This window comes from Protopterus annectens, chromosome 2.part1 (assembly GCF_019279795.1).
Source record: "Protopterus annectens isolate FY-2018-M chromosome 2.part1, PAN1.0, whole genome shotgun sequence".
NCBI lineage: Eukaryota > Metazoa > Chordata > Ceratodontiformes > Protopteridae > Protopterus > Protopterus annectens.
In genome coordinates, this window is record NC_056729.1 from 539,883,362 (window position 1) to 539,897,325 (window position 13,964).

General features: G+C 36.6%; 1 protein-coding gene across 1 annotated transcript in view; it reads right to left on the minus strand.

The window, feature by feature from the left end:
• Window positions 1-8,109: 8,109 nt before the first annotated feature.
• NKX1-1 (NK1 homeobox 1) overlaps window positions 8,110-13,964 on the minus strand; it is a 10,035-nt gene continuing 4,180 nt past the window's right edge. Inside the window, exon 2 of the mRNA XM_044062325.1 lies at window positions 8,110-10,325. Coding sequence (XP_043918260.1) covers window positions 9,595-10,325 — 731 coding nt within the window. The 3' untranslated portion in view covers window positions 8,110-9,594. The remainder of the gene's footprint in view (window positions 10,326-13,964) is intronic.

A 13,964-nucleotide genomic window follows, 5' to 3' on the forward strand; every position in this document is an offset into this window, starting at 1 on the left:
GAATCTGGCTCCTCTGGAGTGTGGCAATGTTTTTCTTGGAGACAGAAGCAAAACTTGGGAGCCCATATTCAAGCTGAGAAAGGACAACTCCTTAATTAATTAAAGGATTTACTCACTCACATCTTTTCTTCATGAACGAGAAAGGAGAACCCCTTAATTAGTTAAAGGACTTACTCACTTCCTTTTCTCTTCTCATCTCTTGTCTTCTCTTCTCTTCCTGAATGTGTTTCACTAAAATTACTGTATAATGAAGCACAGACATTTTTCTATTTACCAATATTGTATCTCTGCCTAGAAATATTGCCTTTTGACCATTAAGTCTAGCTTATATACAATGAAAAAAGCCAGGTTGTTGCTTTATTGTGACTACAGCTGTCTATGTATGAAGCTAAGAATCTTTCTGGCATTTTGCAGACTAGACATGAGAAACTTAATCAGATGATTAAGGTTAGGGTTGGGAAGGTGGCGTAATAGTTAAGGTGTTTGCCTTACAAACACAAGGTGCAGGGTTTGAGTCTCACAAGGGATAATTGGCTAGGCTTAAAATGGCTCGCAAGGGCAGTTAGTTTAGTACTACCCTATGAATGAGTCATATTTTTGTCTAGGAAGTAAACAGTTCTTCCACCCTAAACAGATCATGACAGCAGGTGACTACCCTAACATAACAGAAGGATGTCTCCTCTGAAACAGGATCTATTCAGCACTCCTCTTTACAGGTCTATGACATTTTATCGAATCACAAAGTAGTGAACATCTCTTCATCAAACACGTATTTAGCAAAGCTACTGATCACTTAACAGAATTTTCAACACAGTTTTTCCCAGGGTAAGGCAGCAGTTGGCCACCATCCAGAATTTGCCCTTTTTTAATGCGATCTTGGGGTTGGTATATTTAGTTGGGGGGTGTGGGGGGCCTATCCCTCCAACTGGGTAAATGTTAAGTTTTATTATTTTGTTCTTGGTCACTAGGGTGGTGTACCATTGGTTTGCCCTACGACAACTTCCACTGAAAAGTCCATTCGTGGATTTGCAGCTTTGATAAACAGTTGTTTGATGAATAGGGGTTTGACGATATGTGATTCAATAAACTGATATAGACTCCCTCTTTACACATGGTTATTAACTAAAAAACTTCATCATATCCTTCTCTTGACTTGTTATGCAAGACAGTATAACATTTTTTAGATTTTCTCTCAAGGTTTCTGCTGTAAATCAACACTATCTGAACTAACAAAAAAATCGATCCAGCAATCAAAGAAATAAACTTCCACCAACTCAGATTTACTTAGAATAGACTTTAGAATGGTATCCTACATTAATTGGTTAGGCTAAGAACTGGAAGCCTTATCTGAACTGAGAAATACTACTGTACCCATAAATTGCTGCTGGTGGAGAGACCTTGCTTCCCAGTTTTCAATAGAAGTGGGAGGTACTACATCTAAGTGATTCTTCTTCTAATTATTATTTTATTATTATTATTGATAATAATAATAATCATACACGTGGCAGAAACCCACACAGCAGCTAAACCAAAAAACATCATAACTGTTGCATTATTGCTGACATGTTGCAGCTAAGGTAAGTCACTGGAAAATGAAAATGGGATGTATATTGTACTTGTCCCTACCTCAAATATGTTTATGTTCTTGCAAAAACTGTAAAAGTATACATCACCAGAATGTAAAGAGTATTAGTGTATTAAACAAATTTAATAAATAAATAAAAAGACTACAGTCTACTCCTAAAATAGAAACAAGGCAGATAAATGGAATGTAGGGGTCTGTTGTTAGATATTTTGCACTGTATGGATAGGGAACATTGTTTATTAGCAGTATACCAGACAATATGCTTAGATTTCACTACCATAGCCACAAAATATTAAGCATTGAAATTTCCTAACAGTAACACTGTCGACACACTGTTAGAACTAGGGTCTGATATTAGTAGGATTACCTTATGTCATATAGAGTAACTTTAGCTTACTCAGGCAACATAGATAGTGCAGACATAGCTGTTAACAATACTTGAAGAAATGCTGTGTTCCCAAGACTTTCTACATATGGCTAGCCTTAATGAAGCTACCCAAAATAACTGCTTTATATATAACACAGTCAAAGCAAATTACATAAATTTAATCTGTGCAGTTTGTAACACAGTATTAGTGACATACATAACTGAAAATGTTCATCTGCCAACATTGACAATAACAATATTTGTCTTTATAATATACACTTGTTACCTATGTTACTATTTGAATAAACAATGGTTTATTAGAAGTGATACATTTGGCTCAGAGCATTTTTTTCTGTTTCTAAAAACTAATAAAATGTGTTGACAACAATATATTGCAGCGGTTAGCATTACTACCTCACAGCTCTTGTTTCTGAGATTCATTTCCCAGTGATGTGTCTTCTGTGCAGAGTCTGCATGTCCTTTGTGTAGCCACTGGAGTTTTTGCTGAGGCCTTGGGCTTTCTCCTGCTTTTCAAAGACATGCATATAAGTATCTTGGCAATCCTCCACATTGCCAATATGTGTGTGTGTGTGTGTGTGTGTGTGTGTGTGTGTGTGTGTGTGTGTGTGTGTGTGTGTGTGTGTGTGTGTGTGTGTATGTGTGTGTGTGTGTGTGTGTGTGTGTGTGTGTGTGTGTGCATCTGCAGTATGCATGTACATATGTGTTCATTATGTGATGAATTGGCATCCCATACTTTGTGGATTTTTTACCTTTCACCCATTACTTGCTGGCAGGGGCCCCAGATTCCCATGACCTTCAACCGGAAAAAGCAGGTATCAGAAAAATTAATGAATAAAAATAATATTGTTTCATAATAGTATGTGTGTACTATATCAGTAAGAATGAGAGGTAATTATAATATTTTATTGCCTAATGATTCTATTAATGTTTATATAAATCTCCAGTATGAACTGATTCAGGTTCTTGTTCACTTATTCAAGCGCTCTTCTCTCACACACATGCACACACACACACACACACACACACACACACACACACACACACACACACACACACACGCACGCACGCACGCACACACACACACACACACACAAACATGTATCACACAGAGACACAATGGAATATGTGTGGGTCTTACGTTGAGAAGTCTATGGTATCTTGTTCCCTGCCTGTACAGTACAAGACAGAAATATCTAACACCAACCCCCCACATATTCCATTTATCTTACTTATTTTCATTTTGGGAGATGGGATTTTATTTATTTATTTTTGTTAATTCTGTAGGAACAAAATGTATTTTTTGGAAAATGTAAATACAATATATTGGATTGTTTCATATCTGTGTCCATTTTCAGAGAAATGCAGAAAAAAATAACAGTAATTTTGTAGACATCTGCATACTGAACTGCTCCTATGCTCTCCTTACCCTGTCAGTGTGTTTTATTTTAAAGAATCCTACTACATCTCCTTAATGTTCAACTGGTTAAAGCTTCAACTGGACGAAAGAAAAAATTGTCAGTTTCAATCTGATATAAAAACTACAAAAAGTGTTTTTTTTTTTTTTTGCAGAGGAGTACGCCTCCCTGGACCAAGCAGATAGGGTATGTTTTGCTCACACTCTCCTTCCTTAAATATGCTCACTTCATGGTTGCATAGCTGCCGAGAAAAGTGAAAAGACTATGCACACAATTACCACTGCTAATGTTCAGACAGAAGCTGTACTTCCAGTAATTTTCAATGAAAGATGAAGATTGCCAAGATGAAAACTGGTAAGTTTAAGTGGATGAGTTGGACCATTATCCACTGACAATTCATCAACTAGTAAGATGATTATTAGTTATTCAGGTTAGTTTGTTTTGAAATGCAGGGAATTTATTTTATGTTTCTTTTTTCTTTTCTTTTTTTGCCAGTCAGCAAAAATACTATATGTTATAGAGATCAGTGCACTTAACTTTTACACTCTTGGCTCCCGATTTCTTTATTCAGTTTTAAAGTTATTCGCATTTGTTTAGTAAACATAAAAAAAGTTCTTTATTTTGTATCTGTCAAAATGCTTAGAAATAAAAGCATTTGTCATATAAAATAGTCATTTTTTCTGAATAACAGGGCATTTACATTACAGCTATAACTGTTTTCATCTTTGTGATGCCTGACTTTAATGATGCTGAGTACTGATACTGTAAATGTGAATAAAGTAAGTATTGTTGTTATAAATGAAAATATTTAAATAAGTTCTAGAAACAGATGCTGCTGCTAATTATTTCTCAGAAGTGTGTGAGGGTGTGTGTGTGTGTGTGTGTCTGTCTCTGTCTTTGCCTATCTTATCACACTGTTACATCTTGTTCTTTTGTTAGGATAAATACACATACATATCTATAGCTGTATATAGATCTATCTGTACATCTATCTACACACACTAAACATGAAGCTCTGTTTCTGCAGAACAGTAATACAAATACCAATACAATTCATTAAGCAAGAGAATTAAAATCTCTGATGTTTGGACTTTGCTGGCTTTACCCTTATCACGTATATATTTTATAAAGTACATCTGTCTTATTTGCTGAGAAGATAAACATTGCTTTAGCAAGTTTATATTTATTTTATTTGCACAGGTGGATGAGCTGGTCCACCAGTATCCTTTTATTTCGGCCACAACCCTATTACACATAGAAAGTAAGCAAAAATAAAATGAACAAAAATAGATGCCATTGTTTCAGAATTAAATATCCATACCATCAAATAAAACAAATATTAGTCAACAAAACTTGAACAAAAAAATAGCCAATGAACAGAACAAACACACTCTGACAGAAATAATTCTGCAATCACTAGATTTGTAAAAATATAAACATTTGGCATTTCTATCTCTAGGAAGGATTATTTAATGGATATTAAGTAATTATCAAGCCCAGTAAAACCGACTTCTTAAGTAAGAAGTTATTTGCAAGCTTTATAAAACTTAGTTCTAAGTTTGAAAAGAGAAAACTTTAAAAACAACAGCTATGACTGTGGACATTTTTTTCTTAAGGCCACAAAATGTGACTGATGTCACCACAGTTTCATTTGTATGGTGAGGAGATGATAATGGTTTATACTATGAAAATGTAAGTTTTATTTCAACAGTCCTTGCTTGTAATAACTTTACCTATTTAATAGCAGTTGTGGTTGAGAACTGCTTAGGTTTACCATCTGTCCCTCTTTGGGCAGTTGTGTTCTGCGTATGAAATGGTAAATGTCCTGAGATTTCAGGATAAAAAATATTTCAGATGTTTTCTTTAATAGTTGCTTAAAACAGTTGTTTTGTATCTGAAGCACCTAAATTGTATATGGAATAGCATAAGCAACTCAAACGCTGCAAGAGTAAGCTTTTATTTTCCCCAAAAAAGCGAAGCTCTGTCAATTGCACTGACCGTGGGTATGTTTTGTCCTACAGAATCTCAAGTTTCTACAAAAACATGTTCCACTTTGGTCATTTAAAAGGTGGCAACCCTAGAATTGCTTACGTAGTTAGCATGTATTTACTTTTAACACAAACTGCTGCAATGAGACATGTTATTCATCTGCTGTTTTCCTCTCTGTACAGAGTTGCAATCTTTTACGAACGCCAAAGTGCGACATTTCTTACACAAATGTGAGATTTTGCTAGTGACGGACCATACCCTCACACAATGCAAACTAGTTATTTTCACTTTAGTACCCCCAAAAATAAAGACACACCATTGGCAAATAGTTGTTTCTAATGCTTCCGATGCAATATCATGGCTTACTGCACTGTTTAAAGGAAAGTTACAAAATATTCTGTTTATTCATACCAAGGTATTGCAGTTATTGTGACGTGAATGACCTTCAGAAAAGAGGGGAATAGACAGTGACTCCAATTATTTTATTTATTTGTAGTTTAGAAGCAAAACACACAAAGATGTGAGGAAACAGCTGTTTGTCACTGACTTGACCTAAGGAAACAGTTTTGGTCGTGTCATCTTCTTTTTGTTGCCAACAAGCATGCTATCTTGAACAGTATCTCCATACGTGACACGTTATAAAATGGTCCGATTGTACTTAAAACGTGAATGGGCGGTGTCCGTCTTAGTTTTACCGGTTGTGTGTGCTGTCACGTCGTTGTTTGGGCAGGCTTTGTTACTCTCTCCGGCAGCCCTTACCGTTTTTCGGCGCTTTACGACAGGCTGCCAATTACAATATTTTCAAGCACAATAACTTCTTCACCAGAGTCAATTTACATTTTAGGACATCACTGCCTGTGAAGAGATGTAATTTCCCTGTCAGAAATTATAACTTCCTCATGCTTCAAGTGTCATCAGTCTCAGTAAATACTGTCAAAATGCTCACTCAAGGAAGCAAACAAGAGGAAGAAGCTAATACGATTAGAAAGCTATCATTTAATACCGTCACACAAAAGTATGGCAATGACGGCTTATTGCAGATTGCTCTTGTGGTGTGCGTGATTTCTACTTAGGCAACTGAAGTCATGTAAAATAATAACACTGGGTACAGGTTATGTGTACATGGGCAGTAAAAGAATCTGTGTCAATCTACAGACAGTGAAGATACGTACAAAGGTCCTTGAAAAGTATGTACACCCCCCCAAAAAATCTGGAAATCTAAACAGCATAAAAATTTGAATACCAAAGAGCAACGATCTCTTCCTGTTTTCAGTAGGAATATTGGGTACTACTCACACACGCGTTTATAAAACAGAGTGACAAGAAATGTGCAAAAATATAAGCGAATTATCAAAAAGACTGTGTGCCTGTAATGAACTGTGTTGCAAAATTTTACCGGTGAAGGACGTTTATTTTTTGTTTCTGAAAACGGGAGCTGTAAGATGTGAGTGCTCTTTCTTTAAGTTGTTGGGACCCCTACTATGTCCGTCATGTAATGTGCTTTTCTGTGCACAAGAAAGTTTCAAAAATCACGTGATGCGGGGAAATTCAGAAAAATGTACGAAAGTGTAAATCATGCCTGAAACTAAGGATATACCTCCAAAAATAGGTGCTTTACTTACATGTGTAAATCAGGCCTACAAATCGGAACGCTCTTCCAAAATAAAACTGACATTTCAGGGGTGTGAACCACACTTTTAACTAATATAAATAAAGCAAGCCCAAATCAGTAAAAATGTGCATAAGTATTTCAGTACATTAGGTGTTAGCGATAAATGTGTATTTTTAAAGTGCAGAATTGGGTAGTGTTACACTGGGTGATTGGTCATTGTCTATAGGTATTACATATCGGTTGGGTAACATATCACTCAACTGTCCAGATTTGCGTGGTATGTCCAGATTTTTGCCTCATAGTTTGGTCTGTTATTCATAAAATGTGTGTTTTTCTGGCAAATCACTGAGGACTGAAATCACTAAATGACATACAGACATTTGAGTTTCGGTCTTCATATCCTTCAGAAAATACATGCTAACGCAAATCCTGTTATACTAGCAGCTTTCTAAGTTTATAAGAGCAACATTTAAAACATGTCCCTATTGGTGAACATTCATTTGTCTCACCTTTATTTTAGGCTTTGCCCAGATTTCTTGTGCTAAGAGGTTGAGAAGTATGATAGATGGACAGATAAATGGAAACACTAAATTCTGACCTTCTGCTTAAAGGACTCATTAATTTTAATCTGACAAAACTGTTTAAAATAAAGTGCGTTTGACAGGTTTTAAATCTGTTTGGAGATTTGATATTCTGTATCAAAAGAAAAAAGGAAAACACGCAGCACAATAAAAAAATGAACGTAGTTAAAAAGTTAATATTTTAACTGCGTAATAAATAATTGGTATTAGCTTGAAATTGAAAAGGTACTTAAACCCACAAACACACTTGCACTAACCAAAATAAATCCAGTGTTGCACCGGGTACTAATTGAAACTCCAAGTACAAATTAAAATAAATTATTGCCGGTAAACAATATACATTTGAAATTGCTCCTACTTACATTGCACATTTACTAAAAGTAGAAACTTAAGCAAGTATTCCCTGAGATAGTTTCCTAAACACATTACCTGATATTAATCAGTTTACAAAAGATACAAGAATGGTGCAAAAACTAAAGCAAAGCCATAGTTTAATTTGAAGTTATATTTTTTTAATTTAGCAAAGTGCGTCAGTATTGTTATGGTTAAACAATTTCATAAATTACAACAATTAAAAAGGTAAACTTTATAACAACCAGAATATACAGAAATTAATAACTTTGTTTCTGCTCATGCCTTCAGAATAAAGTTTTTTTTTTTTTATTTTACCATAGGCTTTGACGGACTTCCCCGGTGTGCATAAATCGGGTACTAATTTAAATTATATACAGTCGTGATATATCACGAAATCTTAGCCCATCGTTGTGTAACAATGTTCAAACCTACAGGCCTGCAGTTCTCTGAATATTTACCCTGAGACTTAAGTGGGTACATAATATTAAAAAGACTTTTTTTATTTCCTTTAATTTACGTTAGACAGACAAAACGTAACTTGAATCAAATATTCAAATAACATTGTTTGCATATTGATATTTACAACAGAAGATATATTACATGTCCATCCAACTGTTTTAGGAAATTTTGAAACGTTTCTGCATATGTATAAAAAAACACCCCAATCAATTGCTTTGTGCTAACAGCCTTCTGCAATTCAGTAGAAAGTGTAGCGGGATTTTCTTAAACAGGTCCGTCCAGGTTCTGTAGGAGACTTTACCTATTTTTACAGATGTCTGAATATGATGGTCCATGGTTGAATAGTCCGCAAATTGCTATTTGCAATTGCTAATTGTAAGACACGTCAAATAGCTTGGCAAAGAGCAAAATGCATAAGATACGAAATGCACTGGTGGATGACGTTTGAATAACTAAGGCAACTAAACAACTCCTTGTTGCAGCACAATCCGTTTACACAAATTTTACAAATATGTGAACTGCCCAGTAGATACTAAAACAGGCAATTGTTAAAAAAAGAGTAAACTCACATAGCTATGGTATTAACTTTAGATAAACGCGTCGTGTATTTTGGGAGGTGAATGATAATTTGAATTTATAGCCATCCTCAGCCCCCACTCCCACCCCCAAATATAAAGTTTCCTACAAATCCAACCTTTTTTTCTAATTCAAAGTGTTGCACCGGCTTTGTTTGAAAGTTATTTCTGAGAAAATACTTTACAGGTAGGTGTGTCTCTGTATTAAATATTAAGAATATCATTGGTAAAAATCCTTTTGAGATTTTCTATCCGTTTGTGCCTGAAAACAGAAACTATCAATGTTCTAATTATTTAAGCAAGACGAGGAAACAGGGAAGTATAACTGCACCAATAATAATCTAATTCAGAATATCTGTATACCGTGACTATGTCTGTAAGGGTTTAGCTGCACAGAGTACAATCCTTTGACACATGGGAGCAGTGTTGGGCAAACACTTGAACCGGATTTCCAAGCAGCATGATGTGAGCCACTGCATTTAAATGAAAAAAATAGTGTTTCTGCAGAAAGTTTGGGCAACGGCAACATCAGCAGCAGCATACTCACTGAAATGTCTTTATTGTATTCAATTAATGCGTCATGGTGTCATTTGGTAATGGGGCCACAGCATGTAGATATTTGCAGCCAATTATTAACTATAAATGGGGGGCATAGAAAGTTGGGGCTCCATAGGTCTGGGAACCCAGTACAAAGGGTGAGAGTACAGCTGCAGGATTGGGCAAAAAAGGCAGCTGTGCGGTACACACAAGCCCACCGGGTGTGTGTCCTGGATAGGTTGTGGCATGCACTGAAAGTGGTCCGCCCATGGGTGGTGAGGGGCTCAGGGGACTCAAACCACCGCCCATAACACTCCCCCCCACACCCGAGTGTCCGCCACCACCTGTAGGGGCACTTGTGTCGGCGCCAGGGTTCTGCTTTTTCCATTTAGTACGACGGTTCTGAAACCAGATTTTGACCTGAGTCTCGGTGAGACTCAATGACAGAGCCAGGTTGAGGCGCTCACACACTGAAAGGTATCGAGTAGACTTGAATTTGTTCTCTAGCGCAACCAGTTGTTCATAAGTAAAGGCAGTTCGTGCCCGACGGGGCTTGCCTGACTTAGAGTCGGAGCCTGTACGCTTCCGCTTCGGCTTGGCCTGCTGCTGATTCTGTCCATTTTGCTGTGGTGAGCCCGGGCTCGCATCCCTGTGAGAGGTTCGATCCCCATCATCCTGCTGCTGCCCAGTTGTGTCATTGTCCGCTGTTGTCTGCAGGGCAGTGCTGCTCTCTTCACTTGTCAGGTCCTCCTCTAATATGTCGCTCTCAGGCGTAGGGGCGCTTCCGTTGTATTCTGAGTCTTCTTCAACTTTGTACAGCTCTGAGTCCTCTAAAAAAAAAAAAAACAGCAATGAATGTTGTGTACTTGTGACACTGGGCCTCATGACCTTGCACTTCAAAGAATAAAGAATAATGTGGTCACATCATAATACTCAGAAAATTCACAACATAATTGAAATCGCATTCTGCTTGTTGCAGCAAAAGCAGTACTAGGTAATCCTGGCTCCAAGCCCCCCCCCCCCCCCCCACTCACACACACTTAAGTCCCCCCTTAGCCTCTTCAAAAAAGTTTATTTTAGGAACGACAAAACGGGAAAAAAGACACATGTACTAGTAGAATAAACTCCTAAGTTGGGCAATTGTGAAAAAAAAATGAATACAAACGAGGATAAACACCAAACTCAGACAATTTTGAACATTGACTATAAGCACCGAGGTCATCAAAAACTCGCCATAGCAATACTAAACTTCCAGTACTAATGTAACAGTGTGCCCCCCCCCCCAAAAAAAACTTGGTTGATTGATATGGTGGCGTCAAGCAACTGCTTTCTTGGTTGAAGTATTGTTAAGATGAGCTATAAAGTATTTCTTAGGCATTTTGGAATAATTCCTGTAAGTTTATCATCACGATTCACTAACAGAAAACACAAAATTACCGAAATACAAACGTGATGTAATGCCCTTTATGGACCAATGAAGGTTTTGCTAGCTCAAACGCTTGAGTAATTGCAAAACCCATGTTGGTCCACTAAAAGGTGTCACTTCTGTGTTCCAAACTCTTTTGTGACATCAGATGCTAAACTCTTCGCAGCCACTTAATTAGGCCAGGTGAGAGTTCTGTACCTAAAAAAGATAATTTGCATAGATCCCTTTGACAATGACTCTATAATAGTTTTCCATTTTCGTTGGAGAAAACGGTAAATCCCGAATCTGAACTGTCTCGGGTATTGCGAAGTCACTGGATTTTCATGGAATTACACATGTTAAGCCACAACACTCATTTACAGCTACCTGTATTTCTTCTCATATTTATTACTTGCAATACTGTTAACTACATTACTAAGTGATCAGTGCACTGCATCTGTTTTAATTGTATTGAAAGAGCGGTACTTAAGACCATATTTCAATTTGTTTTGTTGCATGTGTTTATTTTAGTGAGTAGTGGCTATGTGATATGTTCATGCCTCTCAGCTGTCAGGTGAATCACTCATTTTGGCTTTCAGAAACCCTCTGCCATACACAGGGAGAAAATAATCGCAATCACAATGAAGTTAGGAGCTCAAATGTACAATATAGGGTGTTGTACAGTCTACTGCAATCATTATAAATCCTACTGCATCTGATTGCACTGTTTGGCACATACAATCTTAAGTTTGAATCACACATTTTGATCACTGTTTACACAGTGTCACATTTTTCGATGGAGAAAAGTTAAGAGGTATGTGAAACGGTTTTCTTGACGAACTTCCAAAGCTCCCTCAGCTACTACTGCTTGTTTAATAAACCAGTTTAGAAAAAACGAATGCCGGAAGTTCCCCTTTATTACATACTTAGGTACAACGTGCGTCTTTCAATTTGCCCAGGTTTTTGTACACCCCTACAGTAGTCTGTAGTGTTGGACCTTAAAACCAGGAATTACACTCTGTAAATATTAAAACTCGTAAAGATGTTTGCCTTTATACTGGCACATTCACGCACGATTAGTGGCAATAACATACATCTGTGGGGACTTACCTCGCAGAAAAGATGCCACAAAAACTGGTCGTGTAACACTTTCTAATGTTAGCAATTTCACACTGTACACGCTGGGCCATTATGTGTTCTTTCTTATTTTTGTAGTGAAGAGCAGCAACCAGGTCGTCAGAAGACTTTCTTTTTATTTGTTAGTTTGTTTGTTAGTTTATTTATTTAGTTAGTTGGTCATGTTTTACTAATTTGCACTATATATATATATATATATATATATATATATATATATATATATATATATATATATATATATAAAGTCTTCGCAATATTTTTTCAGAGCTGACTGTCAATAACAAGATTGTGGCAAATCTAATTTTCTCAACGTCAACACTTTGTTAATAAATACTTAAAGAGCATGCTTCTCAAGTTTCTATCAGCACTTTATTAACAATAAACTCTGACAGTATGTCTCCGAATTTCTTTACTTAAAGAGTTATGGAGAAGGTCAAAGACAATGAAGAGACAAAGGCCCCAAAACAGGATCGATGTTTAAATATTACACTAATTTAGCTAGAAAGTTAACGGAACAACAGGCTTGCATCTTCTGAAGAATAGGACGAACGAAACTCTGATATCTGGCATTATTACTGACTATAACTCTTACTAATTTACCGGAGAATCAAATATTTTATAGGAAGCTCGGAAAAATATTAAGAAAATTCGGCCGTTCTATAAAATCGGGAACATCTGAAAGGTATGACTGACAAATGGTTTTCATAAACATTTTCAATTTATAACATAGTTCTAACAGTATACTATACAGTAGTAAGCAAAAAGAAAAACACGCTCCACTTATCATTCTCTTATTTCAAATAAAAATGCTAAGCGTTTCACACATCAGCCTTTTACAATAAATATTAAAATACTGGGGCAAATATAACTTTAGGAGTAAACCAAACACTGATTGATAACTGACTGTTTAGGAAGACTGACGTGTGGCTTGAGCACCGCACAACACCCCAAGGTGCAAACCTTCAGTGAGTGAGACCACGCTGGGTAAGGCTGAAGAAGTGTAAAACCACCTTAAAACACCTAGATCACACATTATAAGTATAATCAGTGCATATCTGTATTTTTAGAAATCTGTTGTCGTATTTCCACCTAGATCACACTATGGAATGTTTCCGACTCACACTAAATGCGCTCAGTACCACCGCAAGCTGCACTAATAACTTTGGTTGCGGTCTGTGCAAGTGATGCGGGTGGGTGTAGTAGCTTCCAATAGTTAAGATCTAGGCTTATATTTAGAAACTGCGGTGAACACGAGCGTTATTAGTTGTATTAATTACACGAGTCTAATAGTATGAGTCTCATGCAACATTTTAAGGAAGTTCTTGCTGAACATTGGTGGAATACATGCTGTGCATAGAAACACTTATTACAGAGTTATATTTAAAAAAAATGCCTATACCTTTGTAGGGTTGCCACCTTTTCAAATGGCCAAAGTGGGACATTTTCGGAACACACATCAGATTTTACAGGTCGACACATACCCACGGTCAGTACAAAGGATAGAACTTTACTTTTTGCCTAAATAAAAGCGCATTTTAGCGGTTTAGTTGCTTATTCTGTTTCTTGTAACATTTAAGTATTTTAGATACAGAATAATTATTTTATGCAACTATTACATAACATATGGGACATAATTATGTCCTACAATCTCAGGACATTTGCCATTTTTAATATTTTTGTCAGGACACAACTGCCCAAAGAGGGACTGTCCCTCGCAAAGTGGGACAGGTGGTAACCCTATACCTTTGTGGCAGGTGCGTACACACCTCTCCAATATCCTTGACTTTTTTTTCAGAACGTCCCTGATTTTTGTATCGTATTATTGCCATGTCTCTTGTAAAATTTTTGATCTTCTGGTAAATTACGAAGGATTACTGTCAAGTCAATAATGCCAGACATCATAGTTTCATACTTATTGCTTAGAAAA